At 53.9% G+C, this 24,991-nt stretch overlaps 7 protein-coding genes across 8 annotated transcripts; 4 read left to right on the top strand and 3 right to left on the bottom strand.

The window, feature by feature from the left end:
* Positions 1-3,173: 3,173 nt before the first annotated feature.
* On the top strand, positions 3,174-5,572 carry PV07_07040 (uncharacterized protein). Its single transcript, XM_016394085.1, has 2 exons — positions 3,174-3,968; positions 4,029-5,572. Exons 1-2 carry the CDS (start codon positions 3,797-3,799, stop codon positions 4,823-4,825), a joined length of 969 nt encoding a protein of 322 aa, XP_016247504.1. The 5' UTR covers positions 3,174-3,796; the 3' UTR covers positions 4,826-5,572.
* A 1,016-nt stretch (positions 5,573-6,588) lies between these two features.
* Positions 6,589-9,317, top strand: PV07_07041 (uncharacterized protein). Its single transcript, XM_016394086.1, has 3 exons — positions 6,589-8,174; positions 8,243-8,425; positions 8,555-9,317. Exons 2-3 carry the CDS (start codon positions 8,304-8,306, stop codon positions 9,072-9,074), a joined length of 642 nt encoding a protein of 213 aa, XP_016247505.1. The 5' UTR covers positions 6,589-8,174; positions 8,243-8,303; the 3' UTR covers positions 9,075-9,317.
* Positions 9,318-13,167: 3,850 nt separating this feature from the next.
* Positions 13,168-14,625, top strand: PV07_07042 (uncharacterized protein). Its single transcript, XM_016394087.1, has one exon. It carries the CDS (start codon positions 13,518-13,520, stop codon positions 14,598-14,600), a length of 1,083 nt encoding a protein of 360 aa, XP_016247506.1. The 5' UTR covers positions 13,168-13,517; the 3' UTR covers positions 14,601-14,625.
* A 1,992-nt stretch (positions 14,626-16,617) lies between these two features.
* Positions 16,618-18,539, bottom strand: PV07_07043. Of its 2 annotated transcripts, XM_016394089.1 has the most exons (3): positions 17,310-18,539; positions 16,895-17,218; positions 16,618-16,806 (listed from the first exon to the last, which is right to left on the bottom strand). In XM_016394089.1, the coding sequence occupies exons 1-2, from the start codon at positions 18,380-18,382 to the stop codon at positions 17,059-17,061; spliced, it is 1,233 nt and encodes a 410-aa protein (XP_016247508.1). In that variant the 5' UTR covers positions 18,383-18,539; the 3' UTR covers positions 16,618-16,806; positions 16,895-17,058. The 2 variants fall into 2 exon arrangements, with proteins under 2 accessions (XP_016247508.1, XP_016247507.1); XM_016394088.1 differs by having other exon boundaries at positions 16,618-17,218.
* Positions 18,540-19,207: 668 nt separating this feature from the next.
* On the top strand, positions 19,208-21,680 carry PV07_07044 (uncharacterized protein). The gene is made up of 2 exons (XM_016394090.1): positions 19,208-19,350; positions 19,406-21,680. The coding sequence occupies exons 1-2, from the start codon at positions 19,232-19,234 to the stop codon at positions 21,519-21,521; spliced, it is 2,235 nt and encodes a 744-aa protein (XP_016247509.1). The 5' UTR covers positions 19,208-19,231; the 3' UTR covers positions 21,522-21,680.
* Positions 21,491-23,100, bottom strand: PV07_07045 (TIGR01456 family HAD hydrolase). Its single transcript, XM_016394091.1, has 2 exons — positions 22,811-23,100; positions 21,491-22,756 (listed from the first exon to the last, which is right to left on the bottom strand). The coding sequence occupies exons 1-2, from the start codon at positions 22,978-22,980 to the stop codon at positions 21,664-21,666; spliced, it is 1,263 nt and encodes a 420-aa protein (XP_016247510.1). The 5' UTR covers positions 22,981-23,100; the 3' UTR covers positions 21,491-21,663.
* An 86-nt stretch (positions 23,101-23,186) lies between these two features.
* PV07_07046 (uncharacterized protein) lies at positions 23,187-24,746 on the bottom strand. Its single transcript, XM_016394092.1, has 2 exons — positions 24,297-24,746; positions 23,187-24,104 (listed from the first exon to the last, which is right to left on the bottom strand). The coding sequence occupies exon 2, from the start codon at positions 23,972-23,974 to the stop codon at positions 23,528-23,530; it is 447 nt and encodes a 148-aa protein (XP_016247511.1). The 5' UTR covers positions 23,975-24,104; positions 24,297-24,746; the 3' UTR covers positions 23,187-23,527.
* Between the last annotated feature and the right edge of the window lie 245 nt (positions 24,747-24,991).

The following is a 24,991-nucleotide window of genomic DNA, read 5'->3' on the forward strand; positions in this document are numbered from 1 at the left end:
CTAAGGCAAGAGATCGTTGAGAACAGGCAGTTTGAGACAGTAGACGTTGTTTAATCGATGCTGTTGTAAAGCATTTACAGGTGTGCAAGTGCGCACAGTTTACGCGTTAAGTGGCATTCCTGTAGCGTGATAATCTCGCGTTGTATGAGAGAAATAGAGATAGTTAAGGTGTATTTTAGTGCTATAGACGAAACACATTCCTCATATAAATTACTAGGCGCTAGCATTATAGCGTACTTTTTTAGTACGTTGGGGGCCAAGTAAATTCGGTATTATATCGAATCTTCGGTTTCAGAACGTTTATTCTTTCGTCAAGGAATAGATTTCACGTATTTTACCATCACTGGTCACCAGTGATGATCAAACGGCTCCATGGGTCCATGTGCAACACGATCGACACCGCGTGGCTGGCGACGACCAGGATCCTCACGATGACTGGCACGTTTAATTGGATGACATCCCGAATGACGCCGCTGCTTCGGAACCAACAGGGGTGCCTATGCCCACTGATTCGCCAAGGAAAAAGTGAACAAGGGGGTGACCAGGAGAGATCACAGATGGTGCTGCTCACAAAAGATGTGCGCCCGTTATGTCCTCGTGGTTGGTACCCTCTTGTTTTGTCGTTCTAGTTCGCATCTCAAGAGCCCCCAGCCGATAGCCGACAGAGGCCGCATTCGGGGCAATTCAGAGCACCAATCCTGGGGGATGGTCAGCTGGAGGTTGAGTCTCTTTTTCTGTCATGGCGCAGATCTCTTCGACTGCCAACGTGACGCAGGGATACCAGGGCAAGGTCCTAGTGTGCGCAAGGACACAAAATGTTTCTTCATTGGCAGCGTATGACCAGGTCATCAGTAAGCGAGTCAGTCCAAGGCGAGGCACTAGGGTGTCTTTATGCGCATAATCTCCGATTGAAGCTCATTGGACTGGGTGATCAGGACTCCTTAAGCGAATCCTTCGAGGCCTGATGCAGTGTGTTTCCAGATGGTTCATGTCAACAAGACCAGCTCTTTTAGTCTTTTCTTTTGCCTCATCTCTACAAGCAAGGGTAGGTGAAGGGGATTCTTAGTGTCTCTCGTAAGCGGGGGAACAAGGTAGATACTGAGCAGAGGTACGGTGGCAAGGTTCGTACTAGAAGGAATATTTGCCTTTCAGTCAGTACTTTTATTTGAGAGGATCGAGCATGTACCTGGTGAACGGAGTCCAAGTACGTGATGCTGCACGAGGTAGATGGGCAAATCCCCCCTTTCCACGGAATGGATCGGAAATGATGATTGGTTTTGGCTTGTCTGCCAGGGACACTCGCTGCGCGGAGGCGGGGATAAAGCAGTTGACAAAGTCCCATGCCCTTTGCTGCGCGGTTTCAGAGTGCCACTTTCTCATTTCCCATGATAGGAGCGGGCGTCGGAAAAGGTGGCTTAGGCACGCATGATCAGGGCAGCCTTGCAAGCTGGTGTAATACGAGTAGGTACAGTTCGACTCGCATCGCAACCTTGTGAACGGTGGGAGGACTGGGCAAGGGCCAGACAAGGTTAATGGGAGGGTGAACGAGGCAACCGTTATCTAATCGCATCGAGGTAACACAGGACCAAAGAGGCTTCGTGGCCCCTTGGCAGGCTTGTGTGCAAGCGTTTAGCCTCCCTCAGGCTAGTCTGGGCCTCTGGGCCTCTGGGGGGGGGCCCTCTCCAGAGCCCATGCCCATGCCCATGCCCAAGTCCTTGGCCATTGACCACCGGCAGACACCCCCCCTGGTCCCTGGAAGAAGCACCTCCACTCGCTAGCTCGAGGCTAATGGTTTGCCGCTTGATCGTCTGATCGATTCTGATCGTGGTTCGGCACCCACCCTACCACCACCCCCAGGGGCCTCAGCCTGGGCGTGTGAAGCCGGGAGATCTCTGGGAGCGCTTTGGTTCCAGGTTGGTTTTCCTTCTGTGCCGCGAACCTCGAGCCGTTCAGGGAAAGCACAACATGACCCTAAACGTCAGCCTCAGGTTCCTGTTGGGCGGCCCTCCTCGCTTAAGGAATAAACAAAGATACATTTGCTGCATTGGCTTGTTCCAAGCGACCTGGGTCCTGCCACCCATTGGACCTCTTGCCATGACAGCTCCTCGTACAGGACCTTTGACATTGTGTGTCTATACCTACTCTGCACAAACTGGTAATTGTGGATTGAAAACCTCTCTTGAGTCTTGATGGATCTTTCGGGAAGTCTGCTAAAGAAAGCCACCTGCACCCTTCCCACTCTTTCCCCCCTCCCCTTGTGATTCCTTCGGCGCCGTTCCGAATTGGCCTCGAATGCTCCCTCGTCAGTCCCTCCCCCCCAAAATAAATGCTTGCGCCAGCGTATTACATGTATGGAGCAACTTGTGTTCCCAACCCCGGCATCGCTGATCATCCCCCGTGCAGTCATCCAGTCGGTTGCTGGTGGAAGTCGATTTCACGCGGTACCATTTCCCTCCTTCACCTGCCTCTTCTGCCTCGTCACGTCCAGCACGAGCCAACCCGTGTTTTCCCTGCTGCTGCCGAGCACACTCGACACTACTGTATGGCTTTCTCAGAGACTGGGTTGACTTTTCTCACTAACCACTCTCCTTGCCTCGCAGGACCGTCCTCTTTCCATCTTAGCTCACCAAGCCGTCTCCCCCAGGTGCGCCAGTGACGCCACCTCAGCCGTTCTTGGGCCAGGTTGGGCTTTTTCGGGAGTTTACCACGCACGCACCACCCACACGAGGAGGCCAAGCAACCCACAGCCATACAGGTGACGGCCGTCGTGCTCCCATGCGCCCTCCGAGTCCGGAAACGGTCAGCAGTCGCCATGGTATGATGGGGACCTGGTCTTGACTCTTGACAGCCCCGATTACCCACTCCCCAGGCCTGTGGCCGCTCATCCATCCCACTCCTACGCCTACTGTGGCTTTAAACTCACTTCCCGCCCACTTTTGATCTTCACCCAAGCCCGCACATCGCACGCCTTCAGGTTGCCAAACCAGGCACCGGTGCTAGGTGGACACTGGACAAGATATCCCTTCAGGCCACTGCCTTAGGCCAGTGGAGTGGCATCGCCCGTGGCCAGCCGACCCTCCCAATCACTCTCTGGAAACCACCGAAACGAAAAATACATCCAAACCATCTCCCCCCCCCCGTCCTGTTCTCGACGATCTTCACCTGTCATACCCCTCGGCTCCAGAAGCGCCCTGCCCATCGTTAATTGTGGCCCTCTCCAAGGACCGCCCGTCCTCTCCGAGACTCTGTCGCTTGCCTTAGCATCCCTTTCACAACACAAGCGAGCCGTTCGTCGATTTGCTCGAGGACAGTCGATCCAGTCCTTGGAAAAACCCTGGGTTGTTTGCTTCGCTCCCACTGCAACGTCACCACCCTGAATCCCACCGACCGACCTTTTCCTGATCCTTCACCAGCCAATATCTTCCTTCCTTCGTCTCTTGTAACCCTCCCCCGCCAGTAGACACGTTCATCTCTACTCTCACCATAGTCCCCCCCTCAGTGCCAAACAGGCGAGGAGGTGTAGATCCCAATCCTATCTCGATCTCCTGTGGACGACCCCCATTACACCATCCCTTCGACCCTCGAGCCGAGTAAGGAAAAGCCTACGCAGACTTCGCTCTTCACCAGTCGTCCTGTTCTTCCTTGAGAGAACCTGAAAGAGTAGTCTTGGATCGTTCTCATCGTCGACCAGCAGTACAGTGCTCGTGGGCATCGCATACTCCCTCACAGGCCGGAGTAGGGATTTCGAACACAATAAGTCTGCCACAGGCCCGTTTGCCAATATCTTGCCTGTGCTATGGCATTGGCATTGCTTCCACCCTACCACTCGTGCCACCCTCTGCAGAACCCTCTACCCTCGCCAACCGTACTGCTGGCTTCAGCGGCTATGGAACAGGCCAACAAGCTCAGGCCTTCCTTGCCCTCTATCTCCAGTCTCATCGAAGCAGTCACGGAGCAGTCTGAAAAAGGTATGTGTTCCCATCGTTTGATCTCACGAAATTGGACAGACAGATTCTAATTGTCGCCAGGCAACGCTTCCTCTCCAACATTCGGTGCCTCTCGAAGGATTTCTGGGGGCTCGCATGGACATGGAATAAGCCCAGAGAGACCAAAACTATCAGGAAGCCCCCGAAGTCTTCCTCCACCGACACCAGAACTACCGCCGCCGTCGAGATTCGACTTGCCCCGACCCTCCCCCACCAACACATCGCCCAGCTCAGGTCCCAGCCGGGGCATTTATCATCAAAGCACGAATCCAGAGTTGTATGCTCAACGGCCGGCAGCTGGGCTCGCAGTGACTGAACCAGCTACTGCATATCCTTCATCAACTGACCGGAGTTCATGGCCACCTCCACACCTTCCAAGGCTCGCAGCTGAAAGTGTGCATCCAGACCAACCGCCAAGGCCTCAAGCAGCGCCTTCAATCGAGCCTCGTGCAGCAGAAGTTCCAGCCTACAACGGCCTTTCTCAACAACGGCCTCTCCCAACAGATTTCCCTGGCCCCATTCCAGGTATTGGTCTGCAAACAGTCGACCCTACAGTGGCGCCAGCGTGGCAGCTTCCTCAATACTACCCCGCTGTCCACAACGCATACCCTCACAGCCACGAGCGCTACATATGCCCGACATGCCACAAACCCTTCTCCAGGCCGAGCTCGCTGAAGATTCACACTTATTCACATACGGGAGAAAAACCTTATAGGTGCAAGTACGACGGGTGTGGGAAATATTTCAGCGTCCGAAGCAACATGAAACGGCACGAAAAGGGGTGTCATGGAGGTGAACCTGCAGCAGCGAGAGGATCCCTTACGCGAAACAGCTACTGAATGCTACGTTATCAGGGGGATTTTTTATGATCCGCACTTCAACTCGAGAAGAGACGACACTGGAGCAAATCGCGGCGCACGGCTCAGCCCTTCCTGCGCCTTTCTCGGGAATGCACAGCAAATTTTTCGAGAGGCAGAACCTGCGACATAATTTGCAAGTTCTAAAAGCCAAAGTTGGTTGGCAGCATTACTCGACCTCCTAAACAGCCATGGTCGCAAGGAACTCTCAGTGTCTCTGATTTGCTTCAGGAACGGCAACTGCAACAGCCACAGCGCCAGCCCGTCCGTTTTCTCGTCTTTTCTATTTCTCCGGCATCTCATGTGTGTTTTTAAAGTCTTCTGCGTTCAAGCGATGGGTTTCAGGGAACGCGGGAAAAGATCAGCACGAACATGCTTGAGGGACGAAGCATGTCAGCATGGTTGGGATCAGGAATTAGCAGTTGGGAACGCAAAAACCATATCTGTTCACAGAGACAGCATTTTTTTTGTTAGCTTCGCGCATCCATCGTCCAGAGTAACGGATAGGTTATAACCATACCCTCTGTCTCACGCACATCTTTTGATGATGACACCACTAAAGGAGGACTCAATGGCAGCCCGGTTGCAGGGGTAGCACAGAAGACATTTGTTGGAGGGTTTCTCTGGGAGCAGAAGCATAGATGGTGAAGACTATGCGTATGTACATTATACGAGCGAGCACACATGGGCACCGTCACTCGGCGGCAGTGATACACCTGTACAACATTGGATGATTGATAATACTGGTATTACCCTCCCACCTCCATTTCGCACCTCGTCCAGGGCGCCGACGACACAAGGGGTTCGTGTTCAGCCCCCTAGGTCGTCGCCCAAAAGTCGATCCCGGCCGAGCCCAGGCTTCTGACAAGATGCTTTCCGACACGTTCCAGTGTGCCGGATCCTTGGGTCACACAAGATTTGACAGCATCTGAAGGCGCCACAACATGTTCTAGCTGCATGCCAGAATCGAGCGGCTCGCCAATCGAGATGGGAACAACGTCAGAGCAGTGGGACAAGGCAAGCGAGAAAGTCTAGACCGCTTCCGCCCTTTTCTGCAGCTGGCAGCTGGTTCCAACCCTTTTCTTCGTGGCCGTGTTCCCATTGAGTGCGTTTGGGTGTCGCATTCGGTCAACATGATTTCGGAGCAGAGCTACCGAGAATGTGGCTCCAGCCCCCCCAAGCCGGCAGCAAGTCATCCATCACCCACCCTATACCAGTCAATTGGCAGCGACAGGAGGGCGTGGAGTCTCCTGAGCCTAAGCGACGTTTGGGGCTGACATCGAGTCCACGTGGGTTTCCGATAGTTCTGATGCTAGTGCGCCCGCCACATTCCCGGCGTGTCCGATGAGCCACGTGGAAGAAGACAACTCTGAAGTCTTAGCTGCGATGGCGGCGAGGCCAGGCCCGCCGAGTCAGCGAGTCAGCGAGTCAGCATCTCAACTGCCGTCCCTTCAGCTCGCTACGAAACAAGCGAGCTCCCAAGCTTCAAGCTCTGACCACCCCCTCCAAAAGGTTGTTCTCACACCACCCTTTGTCGAGAATTGGTTTCGTCCGTCCTGTCCATGCCTCGTGGCCCCGAGTTTCAGTGAAGCTAAAGTCGTGCATTGGCGCAGGGATCGCTCTTGGGAAACCTTGCTGGCCACGAGGAAGAATCTCGTCGCGTCATCCGGCCTTTTTCTCGGATCTGGCCTGAGTTTTTTGCGCAGAAGCTCGCGTGGACTTTGCCGGTCGTGTCCAAGTCGCATCTCGGGTGCCGCATTGGGTGAAAGGAACGACGCACAGCATAGCGCTGTTGACGCTGCTGCAGCTCAGACCCCTTGCATCCGGAAGGCATCCCTTGCATTGGGTTGGGATGTTCGAGAACCCGGCAACCCTAAAAATTACCATCCTCTTAGGTAACAGAGACCATCGCCCAGTTCGGTGAATATCTGCGTCGGGTCAACCACGGTAAGAAGACAAGGAGTGTACCACCGGCGTAAAGTTTGGCAGGCTGCACGATGCCAGGAGGTTTGTGCTTCGTGCAGAGCTGAGTTCTCGAGCTATGCAAAATCGCCACTGCCTGCGACCAGGGTGTCAAAATCTCTCATTTCGGATACTGTCAAGGGGGTTGGCGACTCAATCTTCTCTGGTCAACAGGATGCATCACCGCCCTGCTCTTAGAAGGAAGCGCCAACATGGAACCCAATGAGGGCTTCGCAGATGTCCAAACCACGATAGGTCGTCCACGAAAGTATCTGGGCTCTGTTGCGCGTGTTTGGGACAGATGACCGGAGCCAGGGGGCATCGAGGTATTGGAGGTTGCTCTCCTCCTCGAGGCATCCATAATGACTTCACCAGCAATGCAGTTCTCGCCTCCAAGCTTGGGCTATGATGCTTCTCTTTGCTCGTGGTCCGGAATTTTCCCGGCAATGTCCTCGTGTCAACCACTCCCTCCATCTTATCTTTCCAGGCGGGTATGATTGTATGGCCTGGGCGTGTTCTCTGTGGCATTGAGGGATCAGCAAACCATCTTGACGGACGTGCTCAGATGGCGAGGAGCTCTTCCCAGAGACTATAGTTGGTGCCGCAACAGGTCAGCTTTTTGACGACAGAATGTCGTGAGAGAGAATGACATGAATTGGAGTGCTTGCCCTTTGATACCCAAGGACGCTTGAAGCGCAAGAATGCCATTTTCCTTGGTGAGAACGTCTGCGTTGCTCTTGAGGTAGGCAGTATGAGTGACGGTCTGGCTTGCCTTAATCCTCTCTAAGAGGTATACTCTGAGGATGAAGATGGCGGAGAGCAGAACTACTGGAAGATGTTTTGCTGATGTTGTCAACAATGGTCACAGGCAAGAACTGGGGCACAGCTCTCCTTTCTGTCGTCTGCTGCAAAAGGAACAAGGAGCGGGAGGTGCAACAAGGCGCGGAGGGCTCCTTGTTGGCACAGCACGTCATCGTATCGTACAAAAGAGCAGCTGAAGATCTCGCAAGCCTTGGACAAGCCGTGTTCTGATCGTTCGAGCCATCAAAGAGGGGGGAGATGCAGTTCCAGGTCGTCTCTATGCCTCGTTTTCTTGTGGGAGTCAATGCAAGGTGGTTTGCTGCCCGCGCATTGTCGAGGGGTCAGGGTGATGCCGAACCTTTGTCCACAGATGGCTTGTTGCATCGTGGACATTGCTTGCTATGTGAATTGTCGAGCCACTAGGCGAAAATTCGCGGACAGTCCATTCACTTTCCATCTTCAAACCTGCCTAGGATTTCTCTTCCACCTTGTCTACACCTCACCGCCATCCAACTTTCCCATCACCGATACCTCTCACACAACTCATCAAAACATCTTCAAACCATCGGTATGGCCGCTTGCTCTTCTCAAATCCTTCGAACAAGCTTACTGACCATCCCTCTATCCTGCATCTAGGCGTTTTCCACATTCCTGAACTCTCAAACCTCAACAACTCGAAGTCAACCGTCCAGTCGCAATGAGTCCAATTGCGGGTAACGAAGCCTTCCTGGCCGCTTGCATCAAGTATGCCAAGGAGAAGGTCACTGTCGACTTCGAAGCTCTTGCGAATGAACTCAAGATGAGCAAGGGTGGCGCTGCGTAAGTTCTCTACTCTCCTCTGGTTTGGCCTTGAAGATTCTATGATGGCTTGTCCATTTCCTCTCTCTATACTGCCTCGCCATCTTCGTGCAACCGTCAACCTAGTATACTAATACATTTGCTCGGCAGCAACAAGTTCCGTGCTATCATGAAGCAGCTCGAAGAGGATGGTGCGGCGTGGACCACCAAAGACGACAAGGCTGAGCCCCAAGCTGCTGCTGCTACAGGTGGTAAGCGCAAGGCCACTGCCAAGAAAGGCGCTCCGAATAAGAGTTTGGCGAGAATCACTCCCAAGACCAAGGATGAAATTACATCTTCCGAGACCGACGAGACCGACAACGAACCTCCCAAGAAGAAGGCCCGCGGCAAAGCTACCAAGACCAACGCCGCTAAGCTCGCCGAAGGTGCTGAGATCGACAATGACGCCGATGTTGCTACCACGCTCGCAAAGAAGTCCAAGGGCAAAGGTGTCAAGAAGGTCAATCCCGCCACTCCTGATGAAGGCAGTTTGGGTGATGATGAAGCGACGCCAGGCGACCACGAGGCAGCCAAGTATGCAGTGAAGAAGGATGTGTCCACGTCGAAAATGGTCAAAGCCGCTGCTGCGATTTCCAAGACCGACACCGTTCCACCTCAGGATGACAACTAACAAGACATCAAGACTTCGGGCCATCATTTACATGCACTGAGGGTTTCTTGGCTTCTCGGTTACTCAAGTTGGTGATCATGGATTGGCATTGAAGAGAACTTGGGTATTGGCGTACGACGGTGAACACAGGGCAAAGCATGACATTTGCAGCAGAGAAGTGGGATGATTGGTGAACGACTCTTCTTCTGAGCACCACAGAGCATGTAGCTAGTGACAGCATCGCTGAACAAAAAAAAAAGGCGCTGAGATAGCATTTCCGCTCTCGACTTTCGAGAGGAAAACGGAATGAACTGATCCGACCTCACCTTTCCTTTAGTGTTTCTCTGTTATTTGGGTGTGATTCCCCTAGAACTTGACTTTAGAAGTGAAAAGTTCATGAGCTCTTCTGGTCTCACTTCTCGTGTAGGTCATCATCCCAGGCGCATAGAGGTATCTTGTCCTAGGGTGCCACAACTTATTTAATCCTTCCCTTCATCCATCCAAGGATCTTTTTCTTTTCTCTACACCTCGTCATTCTCCAATTCCACACCCGGTTCGTCGAATCTTACCAGCCAGGTCGTTACGCCATTCAGGATCGATATCTCAAGCATTCATCCACATCTCTCCCAACAATTCTGCAGGTTAGTCTCGGCTGCAATGCTATCTGCACAGCACTTCTCAGCCGGCAGCAACTGATCAATGTCAGCAACAATGGCCCCTGCCAACGGAAGCACCGAAGACTTCACATTCATCATGACATGCCTTAAACATGCCGAGGTGAAGCCCAAGATCAACTTTGAAGAAGTCGCGAAGGAGACAGGAGCAAAGAGTGGCAACGCATGGTAAGTTCCACTCGCAACCTTTCGTTTGAGTTCCCGGAAGTGCATCATCCACGGTAGTTCTATGCTGCGTTGCTCGGTGATCAACACATACCTCATCTCTCCACGGACGCTGACCCATGTTCACCATTCATCACAGCTATCACCGGCACTGGGGTATTATGAAGAAATGGGGTCTTGCAGGCACGAGTGGTAAAGGCCGTCAAGCAGCTCCAGCGCCAACTGCCAAAGTTGCCGCGCCTCGAAAGCGCAAAGCCAAGGACGAAGACAACAGCGACGAAGGCTCACCGGCCAAGAAGACCAAGGCGGCTCCGAAGAAGAAAGCCATGCAGCTAAAGGTCGAGGAGGTGGACGCCGAGGACGACGGCGAGGAACAAAAGCATGATGTCAAGGCCGAAGTGGAGGACGAAGAGCAATAGTCGAGTACCCTGAAGGCGGGCACAGGTAGTCCAAAAGGGACTGTGCAGCTTCTCCGATTCTAAAGCGAGGATTCACATCTTGCAGGACGACTGGAAATGAACTGTTCGGGGCTGAGGGGTCTCTTTGCTCCATCAGACGGCGGAATCAAGAGAGCTTGAACTTGGGGGATGATACTCAAAGCATCCGTCAGATCAAATACAGTCCAGGTAGCGACAGATGGCCCGCAAAGGAGTCAACCTGAAGGCAATCCAGCCGTGCCAGCTTATTGATGTGGAGATTTGTGATGCCTTCCTCATTCAGAATGATCGTCCTGCTGCTTTAGATAGTTGGAAGAGTGTACGATGCCCAGGCGCTGAACCCGATGCGTAAACTCTAAACTCGCTGCATTTCTTGCGGCCACTCCATCTGATCCTTTGACCTCCATCTCGTCCTCCTCGCCCGTGCGCTGTTCCCTTTCCAATCAGTACGTCCCTCTCTGCGCAGTCTACTCCATCGATTGCACTCGCTCGATGTGCGTCTCAACAGCCTTGCTGTCTTTGTCCTCCAACTTCCCGAGCAGTTCCCGTCCCTTGGCCGTTGCCGCCTGGCCACCGATCTTCGCGTCTTCCCCGTCAAAACAGACTGCTATCGTCTCCAGGCTGTGACCTTTTGTCTCGATGTAGAAGAAGTACACGACCACGGACTGGATCGCCAACCAGATGATGTAACACAGATAGTACTTCCACTGGATGTTCTCGAGCGCCACGGGGTTCACATAGTTGGAGAAGAATAGCCCTGCCGCCACGCTGAGCAGCATGACGGTAAGATATCGCGACCGGAGATAAAAAGGCGAGATCTCCACGACGTACCCGATCAGCAGGCCTGACCAGGCAAGGTTGTAGAAAAACATGAAGACGAAGATGAGTGCAATCACCGCGCGACCCGCGGCCGTGGTTCCATGGGCCTGTTGCTGTTGACTGGCAATTGTCCAGCCTGTCATGGCAATGCACATCCCGAAGGTTGCCGTCAAGTAAAGAGGACGACGGCCGAGTTTGTCAACTGCAAAGGCCATCCCCGTGGCGATACACATGTTGAAAATGGTCAAACAGCCGTTCAAGATCAGCTGGGAGTTGGAGTCCGTGATACCAATCTGCGACAAGACGAGGAAGATGTAATATGAGACGATCCCCGACCCGGCGGTTTGGCTAAAGACGCCGGCCGTGACGACAATAAGCAAGCGGTGTCGATTACCTTTAGTCGCCCAAAGCTCCGAGATGCCGCGGCTGGCAAATTCCTTTTCCAGCGCCATGGTTTCCAACACTTCCCGATATTCACTCTCGACGAACTCCTGACCGGAAGCAGGGCCGTGGAATCGCTGAAATATCTTCTTTGCTGTTTCGTGACGGCCTTTGACGATGTGGTACCTGGGACTCTCGGGGACGAGCCAGATTAAGAAGAGTTGGATTACCGACGGGAATGCCTGCAATATGCTAGGCAGCTTCCACGACCACTGGCTCTGCATCTTGAGAGTACCGTACGTGGTCCAACTAGCGATGATGGAGCCCAGATACCACAGCGTGTTGTAAATTGTCGTCAGCCTCGCACGATATTGAGGGTGAGATAGTTCGGTGATTAGCATCGGAGAGCAACTTTGGGTGTACACAATCCCGAGTCCGATGATGAAACGGGCAGCAATGAACATGCCAATGTTGATGGAAACGGTCTGCAAAATCACGCCGAGGAAGATCAGGGAGCTTCCAAGCAAGATGGTCCACTTGCGGCCAATGTGGTCCGCGAAAAAAGGTACCAGAGGTAGGCCAACAACTTGTCCAACCGAGAAGATGGCATTCAGGAGTCCGAGTGTGGAAGCGGAAGGTCGGTGAAAAGTGTTCTGCCAATAGCTCAGAGTTTGCAGACCGTTCACTGTCTCGTGGTCAGTCCGCCTTGTTTTGTCGGAAATTCGGAGACGACCTACTCATCGACCCATCATAGCCGTTCGTGGCCGACGACAGCAGCAAAATGGCGCAGAGGAAGTGCAAGTGGATCAGAGATCTGTGCTTCCACCATTTCACCTCCGGATACTCCTGGCCTCCAACGACCAAGGTTTGGGATTTGGGGACTTTGGAAAAGAGATTAATCATGATTGCAGAGATTGCGACGAGAAGCCAGGAGAGGGAGAGTTATGTGGACACCAACGAAGTTCACCGTCTATGTCCATGCTTTTGAATCTCTTCTGACAAGCGATCCCACTGAGGAGACGTCTAGGGGAAGCATCCGGGGCACAGTCCGGGGAAACAATGGGTACACGTGGATCCCACGAACAGTATCATGGATGTTTCTCCGAATCTACTGAACATCCTCGGGTAGCAGTTTCTGGGTTCTGGAAACAGCAATGCTCCAGGTGACGGGGGATGTGTCGGGATGTTGTTGCATTGCAGGACAATTCCATCGCCTTGCCCCGAGGCAGACGCAAGCACGCATGATGAAGAGGTCACAAGGCGAGTTTGTACTTTGCCATTGCCCATGGAAAAGCTAACAGCTAATTGTTCCAAGTGGCCTTAGAGTGCCAATTATCTCTCTGGCTCTCGGACGATCTATGGTAAAGCAGTAACAACCACGGTCGATCATCCAGCCCGGCCACACTCCGATCTTTCCAAGCCGTGCCATTTACTCTCCTGAGTAAGGCGTGCTATTCGGCTACCAGCCAATGAGACAGCAGACCACCTGACATAGGCTATAACCGCGACCTGTTCTTCGATGGTTGGGCGGGGAATCTCTGGTCGACGGTGCTCGATATGCGAGCTGATATGGGGAACTTTGCGGAGAGCTGGGAAAGGAGGGGGGGAACACAGTGGAGTGGCTCATGTCACCGTAACTGAAGAGGTAGCGCCCCATTAGCCTAAATGGATATTATCAACCGTTTGTTAATACCCAACTGGACCTTGCTGCAGCTTGCGACCCGAGAAGCACGGCCGTCAACCATGTCAATTCCTGCGGGAAACAGGTGTTCTGATCGTCCCGCTTCGACCGTCCGAGTGGGGGAATCCGACAGCGAGAGGAAGTCCGACCTGTACGACGATGATTGAGGAATTGTCACTCTTTAACCTCGGGCATTGAATTCCAGAAGAGAGAGGCGAAGAGAGAATAGCTGTCGTGGCCATCGTAACGCTTCCGTCTCTATTCTGTCAGGCTCCGAGATTGCATCGTCGAGTGGCTAAAGACCATCATGGCACCTTCAGCGATAATCGATCCGCCGGCATCGACGACGCCGAAATACGTTGACGGCGCCTTGATCACCGACGTGGAGAAGCACGGCGACAATCCCGTCGTCATTCGACTGACCGACGAGGAGCTTCATTCGGGAAAGACGCGCCCGGAGACACTGCAAGAATGTCTCAAGTACTTCCACCGAGACGGCTTCGTGGTGCTGGAAAACGCCATCCCCGACGAGCTGGTCGACCGGCTGTACAACCGCATGGTGAAAGACAATGTCGAGTTCCTCCGGAAGAAGCACATGCACTGGAACCAGGGCGCTGCCACGGGGAATGTCAGCCAAATCCCACCCCTTGAACCCGACTACCTGGACCGCGAATTCTATGCGAACTCTCACATGATCCACGTGGTGGAAAATCTGCTCGGACCCAAACCTGAGCTTCGCTTCATCAACAGCAACGTGGCCTGTCCGGGCGGCACGGGGCGTCAAGCTGTGCACAGCGACGTCAGCCATGACTGGCCCGTGATCCCGTTCGGGCTCGTCATGAACATCTACCTGCAGGACTCGGATGAGAGGAACGGCGTGACAGAGGTCTGGTGCGGCACACACAACGCCTACCCACAGAAAGAACAGCAGGCATTTCCCGAGCGCGGATGGATCAAGAAAGAGTACATCCAGGAGCGAGCCAAGGTCAAGCCTCCCGTACAGCCCAAGGTGCGCAAAGGCAGCATCTGCTTCCGCGACCTGCGGCTCTGGCACGCCGGCATGCCCAACAAGAGCGACAAGCACCGCATCATGCTGGCCATAGACTACTTTGCGCAGTGGTACCAGTGTCCCATGACCACCAAGCTGCCGCTGGCTATGAAGGACAAGATCGAGCGAGAGTGGGAGGGCATCTCGACCGCCGGGGTTGAATGGGTCGAGGGTGACTTGAACAGTTTGGACGTACCCTTCTACCTGAACATGACCCAGGATCCGAAACTGTATCTGCTGCAGACCGAGAAGGGTTTCCAAGACCTCAAGGGCCGGCAGACGGGCGAGTACAGGTTTGATTCGGCAAAGGTCACGGACCAGAACTATTGGACCCCAGAGTGAAGCATATCAAACACGTGCGCGAGCGACAGAAAGAATTCTTTGCTCTCAGCTCCCTCTGTTCCCATTCAGCTCTGCGTCTTATTTTCATTCACTGCTTTCAGTCTCAATTCAGATAACCTCCCTCATTTCTTCTTCGAGCCTTTGTTTTTGTGTTTTCTCCCTTCACTCTAGACAGACGACAGAAAAAAATCGTGCAAAGAATCACTTGCCTTTCTCATTTGCTCATCTTTCTCACCGCCCTGTCAGCACCGCTCGTGTGCAATCAAGTTCCTTCCCTCGAATTCTCTTTACCACTTACCCCCTTTCCCATAACAAGTCGAGATGGCTCCGCGAGTTGGAGCGGCAGCAAGCGGCGTGGGGGACACTGCTTTCAGATTCGTCTTGAGCGTCCTCAAACACTGCGAGCAGGTCAAGGCGGACTGGAATGAAGTGGCCAAGGAGAATGGTATCGCTTATGCGAGGAATGCGTATGTGGTTTGCTCCTTTACCTCCCTCCGCCCTCCCTTTTGTCTCTCCAAGCTCTTCAGCGCACCAAGATCGATTCTTACCCGCGAATGTCGCAATTCGTAGGAGTGCTCGCTTCAAGTCGATCCTCGAGCAACACGGCCTCAGGTTCGAGAATGGTGCAATCACCATCCTCAAGGACGTCGGCACCGGAGTCACCGCGGCGAAGCCTTGCCCTACTGCGAATGGAGACGGCGAGTCCAAACCACCCAAGCGCGCCAAGTATGCCGCCGCCACCACCAGTACCAGCCGCAAGCGCAAGCTTTCCACAGCAGACCCTGACGAGTCGGCGGCTTCAGCACCAATGGGTTCCAAACGGGTTGGGGTCAAGAAGAAAATGAAGAGCGAGTCATTGGTCAAGGCCGAAGAAGACGCCGAGGAGGACAGTCAGGTCGCCCCAGCCAAGAAGTCCGGTGCGAAGAACGACGGCGGCAACCAGATGGAGGATGAGACTCTCGCCGAGAAGACCAGCAAGACCGATGGGGCTGAGGTTTGATTCGGCTTTCGCTCAGTCGATGCTTCGATTCAGCCACCCATTATCAAGCCGACATGTCCACGACTCTCCTCGGAGATTGTCATTGGTTTTTCAGAAGTCGAATCTACCCACTCGGCTTGGATACGGGAAAGTGGTCATTGGTTTCCAGGTCAGGCGACTAGGTTAAAAGAGAAACTGCGATGATGCGGATCCGGCGAAGGATTCGAGCGACAAGACCAAAAGCAGAGGGGGAACATTGTGCGAGCTTGCAGTTACAAAAGGGCAGACAGGACCCAGAAACACGCTCACACACACATACAACAGAGGGAAGGGGACAGTGAGCGAGGGCTAGAACCAACTAAGCTGATGCCGAAGCGCATGAGAGAGCTGTGTGTACACACCAGGACAGGTGACGTTGATGATGGCGACCAGCGCGAAGATCATGAAGGTGATGATAAGAATACCAAAACGGCAGGCAGATTGAGATTCGTTTTTCCCACCCAAGGGTGACAGCGTGGACGATGGTTTGATAGGGGGAAGAATGCCGAAAGACCCAGTTCATAGCGTTTCTCGAATCAACAAAGCTTCACCTACATACTCACATACTCTTGTTTCCTCTCCCGCATGTTCATCACTTGCCCCAATGGCTGTCCCGGTCACACACTCGGTTAATTAGTGGTCCATTCGCTCGGTTCCGGGCTGCGATATCTCCTACCCGACACATAAACCCAGGTCCTTAGGGCGTAGGTACATATAGATATATGCCCTCGACCATCACCTTTTGTTTTGCCCCCCACCGTTGAGATCGTCAGTAGGATAATGTTGCTAGCAATAGCGAGTTCCAATGGTCTTTTGGATCATCCGTTCGGAAATGCTTGCCCACTGTGGTCCCGCCGCGCTTTGCCCCGTATATAGCTCGATACAGTATAGGTGTCAACTAGGAACACGGGAAGGATTCGATAAACGGGGGAGGTATACTTATGGGTCCCCTTTCCGGTCGGACCAATCATGATACGCAGGGGTCTCGGCGGCGTCCGTCCGCGCTACGAGGAGAGGGGCCGGGATACAAGCAAGGATCGACAAGACTCTTTTTGCGACCTTTGTAGGTTTGTAGGTATGTACTTGTAAGGACGCCTGGGACTATCATGGCACGCCTCGATATCCGGAACCGTCGGGGAGGTTGGGCCCCCCACTCTGTGACGAACTTCTCGCTTAACTTCCTGATATCTAGTAAGACATTGCTGTATCATCAGTCGTAGGTGTGCGTATAAAGATCAGGCGGCAACACAGGGGATCCTGATCAGCATTTCCTTACCTCAAGAGGCGTGCCATGAATCACCCACCACCCACAAACCAGACGCAATGGTCTAGGTGATGTTAACGTTTCCATCCCCCAGGCCTCCTTGCTCTCCTTCAGGCGACATCGACGAACCTCCTTTTCCTACCAGTTGTTGGAGGAAAGCCCAGGGACGGAAATCGTTATTTCCTGCTGACCTGAAGGATCCCCTCCCCCTCCGGCGGGTGCCAGATCTTGATCAGTTCCAGCCCGTCCACTTTGGCGATCAGGCTCCTCCACATGTCTTCATTTCTCTCCACCCCGCAATGGTGCGCCATCATGGTGATGTCCATTCCCGTTGCACTGAATTGTTGAAAAGAAAAAAAAAAAAGGTCAGCCAATTGTCCTGCCAGCTGCTACTGGGCCCATAGAAATAGCTTGTCGTCATACTCACATAAGCGGACACTGCGTGTCGGGGAGAATCATGTCGTTGATGAGGATCTGCGAATGGTCCCTCCTCATGGCGTCCCTCAAGTGCGTCAGGATCCGGACGCAGTCGTCATCAGGCCAGTCGTGCATGATCATGTGCATAAAGTATACCCTGGCGCCGCGGACGGGCTGGGCCGTGAAGAAGTCATGGCGCTGGATCTCGATCCGGTTGGAGATGGAGCCTGGCTCGATGGCGTCAACGACGCCCGGAAGGTCCTGGAGGATGACCCGGCCCTGGACTTGGTCGCCGTGACGCTGCAGGAACGCGTCCAGATCATGTCCGTACCCGCCTGCGACGTCGACCATGAACACCTCGTCTTCCGCGTCGCAACCGCTCGCACCTCCACCTCCGAGGAGCATCTGAACATCGAACCACGTATACCAATTCGGCCGACTCCCCCTCACCCCTTTCATGAAGGTGTTGAACCGAGCGCTCTCCGCCGGGTCCGTCATCCAGTGCTCAAACGTCGTCATCCCCACGCAGTCGTTGGCGTGCTGGTAGGGTCCGTCCTTGGCGTCGAAGGGGCTCTTGTACCCGTGCTGCCGAAAGCGTTCCATGTGCGACCACAGGTTGCTCTTCGGCCGCGCGGCGTTGTCGAACATCAGGCTGAAGCCCGCTGCCAGAGGCGGCTGGACCAGTGCGTGGGTGACGTCGTTGGCGAGGAACCGGCCAGGCCCGACTTCGGTGGCAAAGTTGAGCGCGCAGACGCCGCGCATGAAGCGGGTTATCAGTAGTTCCTCTGCATTCAAGGCCCTTGCGATGTCAGGGGCAGATAGCCAGTTAGGGGCTGCGGAATCGAGGAGTTCGAACACGCCGAGTTCGATACACGCGCGGATGCAGATGTTGAGGTTGATGGTGAAGGCCGTGGCGATGATGTGGTCCTCGGGAGGCTGCACTTTGTTCTGGATCGCTCGATTGAGCCGGAGAATGTGCTCGCGCTGCGTTACAGACAACCCTCTTTTGGAGTCCACACCTGCTATTGCGCCTGAAAGGTCTCGGACGAGGCTGACGAGTTCCTGCGAAGTTTGCGGTGCCATGGCTACCGGATTTCCGTTGCCTAGGTTGGGTGGCTCAGAAGATAGTTCCTCTCAAGCATGGTGTTCAACAAAGAAGACACCGTATATCCCGGTTTGCATCGCTGACTATATATAAGAGTCCATCTTGAATCTTCACAACCTTTTCCGCGGAGCCTTATTCATCCCCACAAGGCACTCCCTTACAAAGAAGAGCCGAATACGGTGATCAAAGGGCGCCGTTGTCAGCTTACTCACGGCCAAGATTGGCAGCTGAGCTTGTTTACATTGTTTTCAAACACGTTGAGTGCGCCCATGGTCTTCATAATGCCAAGTTTAGATCGCAAGGCAAGTCTTCCAATCAATACAGGATGTTCGACCAAGTCATCTCTTGAGGGTGGCGAGGTAAAGTCACAGCAAGACGCACAAGAAGGTAAGGGTTGCCTGCTCTGTTGATTCAGGGGTTGTCAAAACTGTACAGATTGTGTTGGGTTCAGCTGATCTAGTCAGCATAAGAGAGCAGTTGGACGTTGAGCAAGTTTTCGAGTGGTCTTGCGTCTCGAGTTGGGACAGTAGTGTGCGTGCTAACATTGGTAGTCCACCAAGCGGGATTACACATGGAGACACGGATATGACTGATGCAAATTATAGCTCTATAGCGTGCTCTTATGGAGGACATTGTCTTTATGGCTCCAAGAATCGTGGCGTCGATGGAGGTGTTGAAACTAACAGCGAAATCACGTGTCAGACTTCGCGTTCCCAGTAAAGCGGCGGTGAAGAGTTGCCGATTTGAGACTTATGCGTCTCAAAAGTTTCGACGTGATTTTTTTCCCCGCATCGATTGCACATTTTCCAAATTTCGGAAAGCCAACAATGCCTGGCTACCGACCTCGTAGGGGAGGCAAGCCTTCTTCGAAAGGCCGCGCAGGTAAAAGAGGCCACGTGGCTGAGAAGCAGGACGTTTTTCAGAGTTCGCGATTAAAAGAGACGGAGTGAGTGGCATAGCACAGCACATTTGTTGGAGTCGTGGTTCGCTAATGCTGGTAGAGATGATGCTTTGCAAGATGACGCCAAAAGTGAGGAAGACGATTTAGTTGCCGCCGACGAAAACGTCTCCGACAAAGACGAATCACAATTCCAAACTGCGAGCGAAGATGAAGCTCCAACGTCAAACTCCTACGCCCTATTGTTGCAATCGCTCATCTCGGGAAAAGAGAACCCTGAACCTGCGAGGAAGAAAAGAAAGCTCCTGCGCACCAAAGAGAACAATGACAGCGCACCAGGGATGACTGTGACAAATGGAGAGCTGTCTCAAGAGCAAATCCCTGAGGCGGACGCGAACGAGCAACCTGTGGAACTTCTAGAGGAGGTGGAAACGGATGAAGAGCACGCAGAAGGTCATGAGGCAGATGTTGACTCAGAAGATGAGGGCATCCTCATGCGAGATCCGTTCGAGAAGCATTATACGACAATCTTGGAGCAAGATTTAAAAGCAGCAATCCACCAGGCGGACCAGAAGCAATGGAACACTTCCTCCTCTACATCGGATTCGGGCGTTCGCAGCACGGTTCTCTTCACCAAAGAGAATCCAGCCGAAGTCAGCGAGCTGAGATCGACAAAAGATGCCTATCTCAAGCGCAGGTTGGTCGATGCTGGGAACAAACTTGTCTCTAGTTTGACCTCGGGGGAGAAAACCCACGCTGCACTCGTGTTCAACTATATTGATATCATAAATGGCTGCCGCAGCATCCCTAATTCAACCCGTTTGCGCGACCTATCTTGCTTGCACGCCCTTAACCACATCTTCAAGACCAGGGATCGGGTCCTCAAAAACAATGCGAAGTTGAGCTCGACATCCAGTGATGAGGCACTCGACTTCCGTGATCAGGGATTCACTCGACCCAAAGTCCTCATCATGGTACCCACGAAGCAGGCGTGTGTGCGGTTCGTCGACAGCATAGTCAAAATCAGCGAACCTGATCAGCAAGAAAACAAAGCCCGGTTTCTGGAAACCTTCTCTCATGACGATGAGGATGAATGGCAAGACAAGCCCGAAGACTTTCGGGCACTTTTTGGCGGCAACCACGACGAAGACTTTCGGATCGGGTTGAAATTCACCAGAAAAACTATCAAGTATTTCTCCGGCTTCTACAACTCGGACATCATCATCGGGTCGCCCCTTGGGTTGATGCGCACAATTACCACTGGCGGCGGCAAGGACAAGAAGAAATCTCACGACGCAGATTTCCTCTCTTCTATTGAACTTGTCATTATGGACCACACAAACGCCTTGCAGATGCAGAACTGGCAACACGTGGACTATGTCTTCTCCCAACTGAACCTTCTCCCCAAGGATTCCCATGGCTGTGACTTCTCTCGCGTCCGCCACTGGTATCTCGACGGGCAGGCCAAATATCTGCGCCAAACCATTATATTCTCCGACTATCTGACCCCCGAAATCAACGCCTTGGCCTCGACCCATCTGCACAATGTCGCTGGGCGAGTGAAGCTTGTCCCGAAATACCCGGGGGCGATGCTCTCAGTATCCTCCCTCGCCCTCCCTTTCACCTCGAGTGTCCCTCAAACATTCCTGCGCGTTCCCTCGCCGAACCCCTTGACCGACTCCGACGCCCGCTTCAAATTCTTCACCACCACGATCCTGGCGCCGCTGGTCCGCGACGCCCGCCATCAACGGGGCATCCTGCTCTTCATCCCCACCTACGCCGACTTCGCCCGTCTGCGCAACCACCTCTCGACGTCCTCCGACGCGACGTCGCTCTCCTTTGGCAGTGTCTCGGAATACACGCCCGTGAAGGAGGTGATGCGCGCGCGCTCGCACTTCCTCTCCGGCCGCCACGCAGTGCTCCTGTATTCGGAGAGAGCGCATCATCATTTCCGGTATAGGATCAAGGGCGTGCGGAAGATTTTGTGGTACGGCGTCCCCGAGAACCCCATCTTCTGGACCGAGATCATTGCGCTCTTGGGGCTCGGCGCGGACAAGGGCGGAGAGCGCCACGCTGCTGCTGGCAAGGGCGGTGCGAAAGGTGCCATTAGAGCACTGTTTTCAAAGTGGGATGTGTTGAAACTGGAGAGGATTGTGGGGACAGAGAGGATGGGCAGATTGATCAATGATCAGGGAGGTGATACGTTTGATTTCGTCTAGGTTCTATGCAGTTGCCTCCTCGAGAGGGCTAAGGGCGTCTTTTCGGTGTAAGACGTGTGTAAAAATGGGTCTGTCTCCTGTCCAAAAGTATGAGATATAACCGCCCTCCCAAAAGACCGGAGTAGTCTATGCTTCTTTTCGTCTATTCCAAGGACTGGTGCCAGTTACTGTCCTTCAACGCCCACTGCACGGCGCCTCTAACATCATCCACTATCGCCGCGGGCTCCCACGTGGGCCGTCGACCGTCCTGGTCTTTATACACGCCCGTCCTCGTCAGCAGGCTGACCCAGTTGATGCCGTGGGCCGACTCGTAGGTATTGGCGCCTCGAATGTCGCTCTCCGGGTTGTCCCCGACCATGTAGACTCTTTTCAACTTGGTCGCGTGATGCTTCCCGAACAGGGAGTCGCGGTATCGCATCAGCTGCTTCTCCGCGTACGAGTACGTCGTCCTGTAGGGCTTGCCGATGACGCGCTTGTACAGCTTCGGGGCCTTGTGGTGGTTCTTGTTGTACGTGACGGCGCGCCACAGGCCCTCGAGGGCTTCCCGGAAGCCCCCCTGGCCTAGGCGCGACAGGTGGTAGTCGGCCGCCCAGAGCAGGTCCGGGTTCGAGAAGTACAGTGTCGGTTGTCCGTCCTGGAGAAAGCCGCTGTTCGGCAGGGCGAGGTCGCCGTTCTTGGACGAAAATGTCCCCATGATGCCCTCGCGCGACAGCATCACGTCGAGAATGACCTGCATGTCCAACCCCCAGTCACGCGGGTCGTTGTAGACGAACACAGCTTCGATCTTGAGACTCTCCTCGGGGGATGTCGGGGTGATGGGCTTGGGCAGCGGACGAGCAAACGAGGCATAGTAGTCGCGCTGAAAGGGCTTGCTGAACGGCCATATCTCCGGGTGCGCCATGTATATATCACCAGGTGTGACGACGTTTGTAAAGCCGTACCTCTCAGCCACGTCCCTGCATCGTCCGTACTCGCCTCCGACCACCATGATGCATTTGTGCCGCAGGCTGTCTTCTCCATGTATCAGCTCGGCAAAGGGCGTGTGCGACTGGATGAAGTTGGACGTGTCGAGGGGCACGGAAAGAGTCGAGGAGAGGTCTTCGACTCGTTCTGATTCGTGCTTGCCGCCGCCATTGGTGAGGAGCATGAAAGGGATCCGATTGTGCTGGAGGAATCTGAGCGTCGACGAGGCGTGGGGGATCGGCTTGGAGCTCCGAACGAGGACGCCATCGATGCTATCAAAGGAACGGTCAGAATGAGAGCCAAAGCTGGCGCTTGTCTAACCGTACTCAAAAGCGAACGCAAAGTCCGGAGCCTTTTCTCTGCTGCTATCGCTCTGCAACGAACGTCTGGCGGGATTCGGCAATCGGCGGGACAACTTATGGCAGCATGCTCGCGGGGAGGAAAGAACTGGGCGACTCAGGGGCCTCGACATGAGGCCCGAGCAATGCACCCGCATCCTCAACAATGGGCATCCCCTCTCCTCCAGTACGTAGGCTGGTAGAGAGAAGGACAATGTGGTTGTGCAGTGTGAAGTGTGGGGGCAGATGAACTACTGCCTATCGCGGTAAGGTCGAGCGAGAGCTGGCGAGCCGGGAAAATGCTCATCGAGTGACATTGGCGTGCCGACCCGCGGGACGCGTCATAGCGAATCCAAGTACGAGAGGGCAACTCGCATTTACAATTGCCGCCAGGAAATTTACCGATTGATTCATCCCAGGGATGATTCCACCCAGCGAGCCAGTTCCTTCGACAAAGCTGTTCCTGCAGGAAAATGACCGTGTCTCGTCAGATATCATCCCAGGCTGGAGTCGAGCCTTGAGCGGATCGCCGTTGCGCCCATGCTTATCTGCAGACTAATCTTCGCCGCGCTGAGAGAGGATGAGCCGGGGAATGGTGGCGACCACCACACCCACGCACCGTGGCGGCTCATTGACCTAACTAGGGAGTTGTAAGGGGTGCGTTGATGTATAGAGGATCAAAAGAAGGATGACAACATCTAAGGACTAGTTCCGGAAGGATCGACTTGCTGATAGAAGTGAAGGCTGCAAGCATTGCAGTCTGGGTCTGACACTGGCATGGATGGACGATGCTCTTGTGGTGGGCCGTTGTGCAACCAGTTCATGCTCGCTGCCCATCCACCTGTCTCGCTGGGTCCAGTTCAGCTGGTTCTCATTGACAGACGCGCACACCAGCGTCCACTTCAGGAAGATATATGAAACCGCCTCTTCGTCATAAGCTGTGCGCCTCCTTTCTCCTCTCACCAATTCATCCCTTTTATTTTTGTTTCGCTGCGCACATCTGAGAATTGCTACCGTCTCGTTAGCTCGTACAGCAGCGGGAGAATGAGAACACGGGCGTGTTGCATGGCAGAATTTTCGGGAGGGACATGCTCGTAGCTGCAAACTGGCGGCAATGAGTAGCCCTCTGAAAATTTCAACCATGTTAGCCATCTTCTTTCTTGCGAAAGTTTGTTTGCCTGGGAGACAGATATCCAGTGGGATTGGTCATCGAATCCGAGGAGACAGCCCGCTGGGAGAGGGTCTGGCCAGGATCTTGAGAGGCCATCCGAGGTAATGCCATCTACTTGTTATCTATTATCAGTCATTGCCGTCGATTCTGGCCTCCTGGGATGTGGGAAGCGCAAAATTCTGCAGGTTGCAAATGCAACACCATGGGATGATACGTCACAAGCAATGTTTAAAGGCTGAGATGTGGCAGAGACGGCCGGCTCCATGATGTTGTGTGGTTTGACCATGCGCAAGGGTAACCCACAATTTACCCGAAACATATCCACTGGGATAGAAGTTCATGCAGGGGAAGCCGCCCACGAGGAGCTATTCTTGTCCTGACAGACCCAAAAGCGGTTGAGCATATACGACTCACCACTAAGCCTCGTCCAGGTGGAACGACGTGATCCAAGGGTGAGTAATCGGGTATAACAAGCTACAGCCTCGCACAATTTCGCTCGTGCACGGGTAGCGGGAGAGCTGCGAACGGGTGGCTGAAAGCGGTCGAACAAGCTGACGATCAGCGGGGCCACGTGTATCTGCCGCTGGGCCCTGTGTTGAAGAGCCTCCTTGCAGCGGATCATGAGCCCCTCTTGTATGATAAACGCGACGAGGCGGTCTGTTGATGCGCGGTGTTGAAGTACTCGTACCGTGTACAAGTACTTGTCGATACGCAGGTTTCACCCGGCTATCTCAGAAGACAGCCGAGACCGAGACGCTGAATTAGTCGTACTTGTAGATGCTGTGTAGGTGGCGTTGATGTGGCCAGGGGTGAATGTTATGAGGTGATCATGGCGCACAAGTGGCCCAACTGTGTAAATGGAAGCGAGATGTGCCCGGAGGACAAGGGTTGCAGATTGGCTGGAATGAATGGGATGATACGAGGAAGCAGAGGAAGCCGAGCGAGTGGCGCAGCGCGGCCAAATGCCAAGCACGGAAAAACGAGAAGGCGAGAGGGAA

This window comes from Cladophialophora immunda (genome assembly GCF_000835495.1).
Source record: "Cladophialophora immunda strain CBS 83496 unplaced genomic scaffold supercont1.4, whole genome shotgun sequence".
Classification (NCBI taxonomy): domain Eukaryota; kingdom Fungi; phylum Ascomycota; class Eurotiomycetes; order Chaetothyriales; family Herpotrichiellaceae; genus Cladophialophora; species Cladophialophora immunda.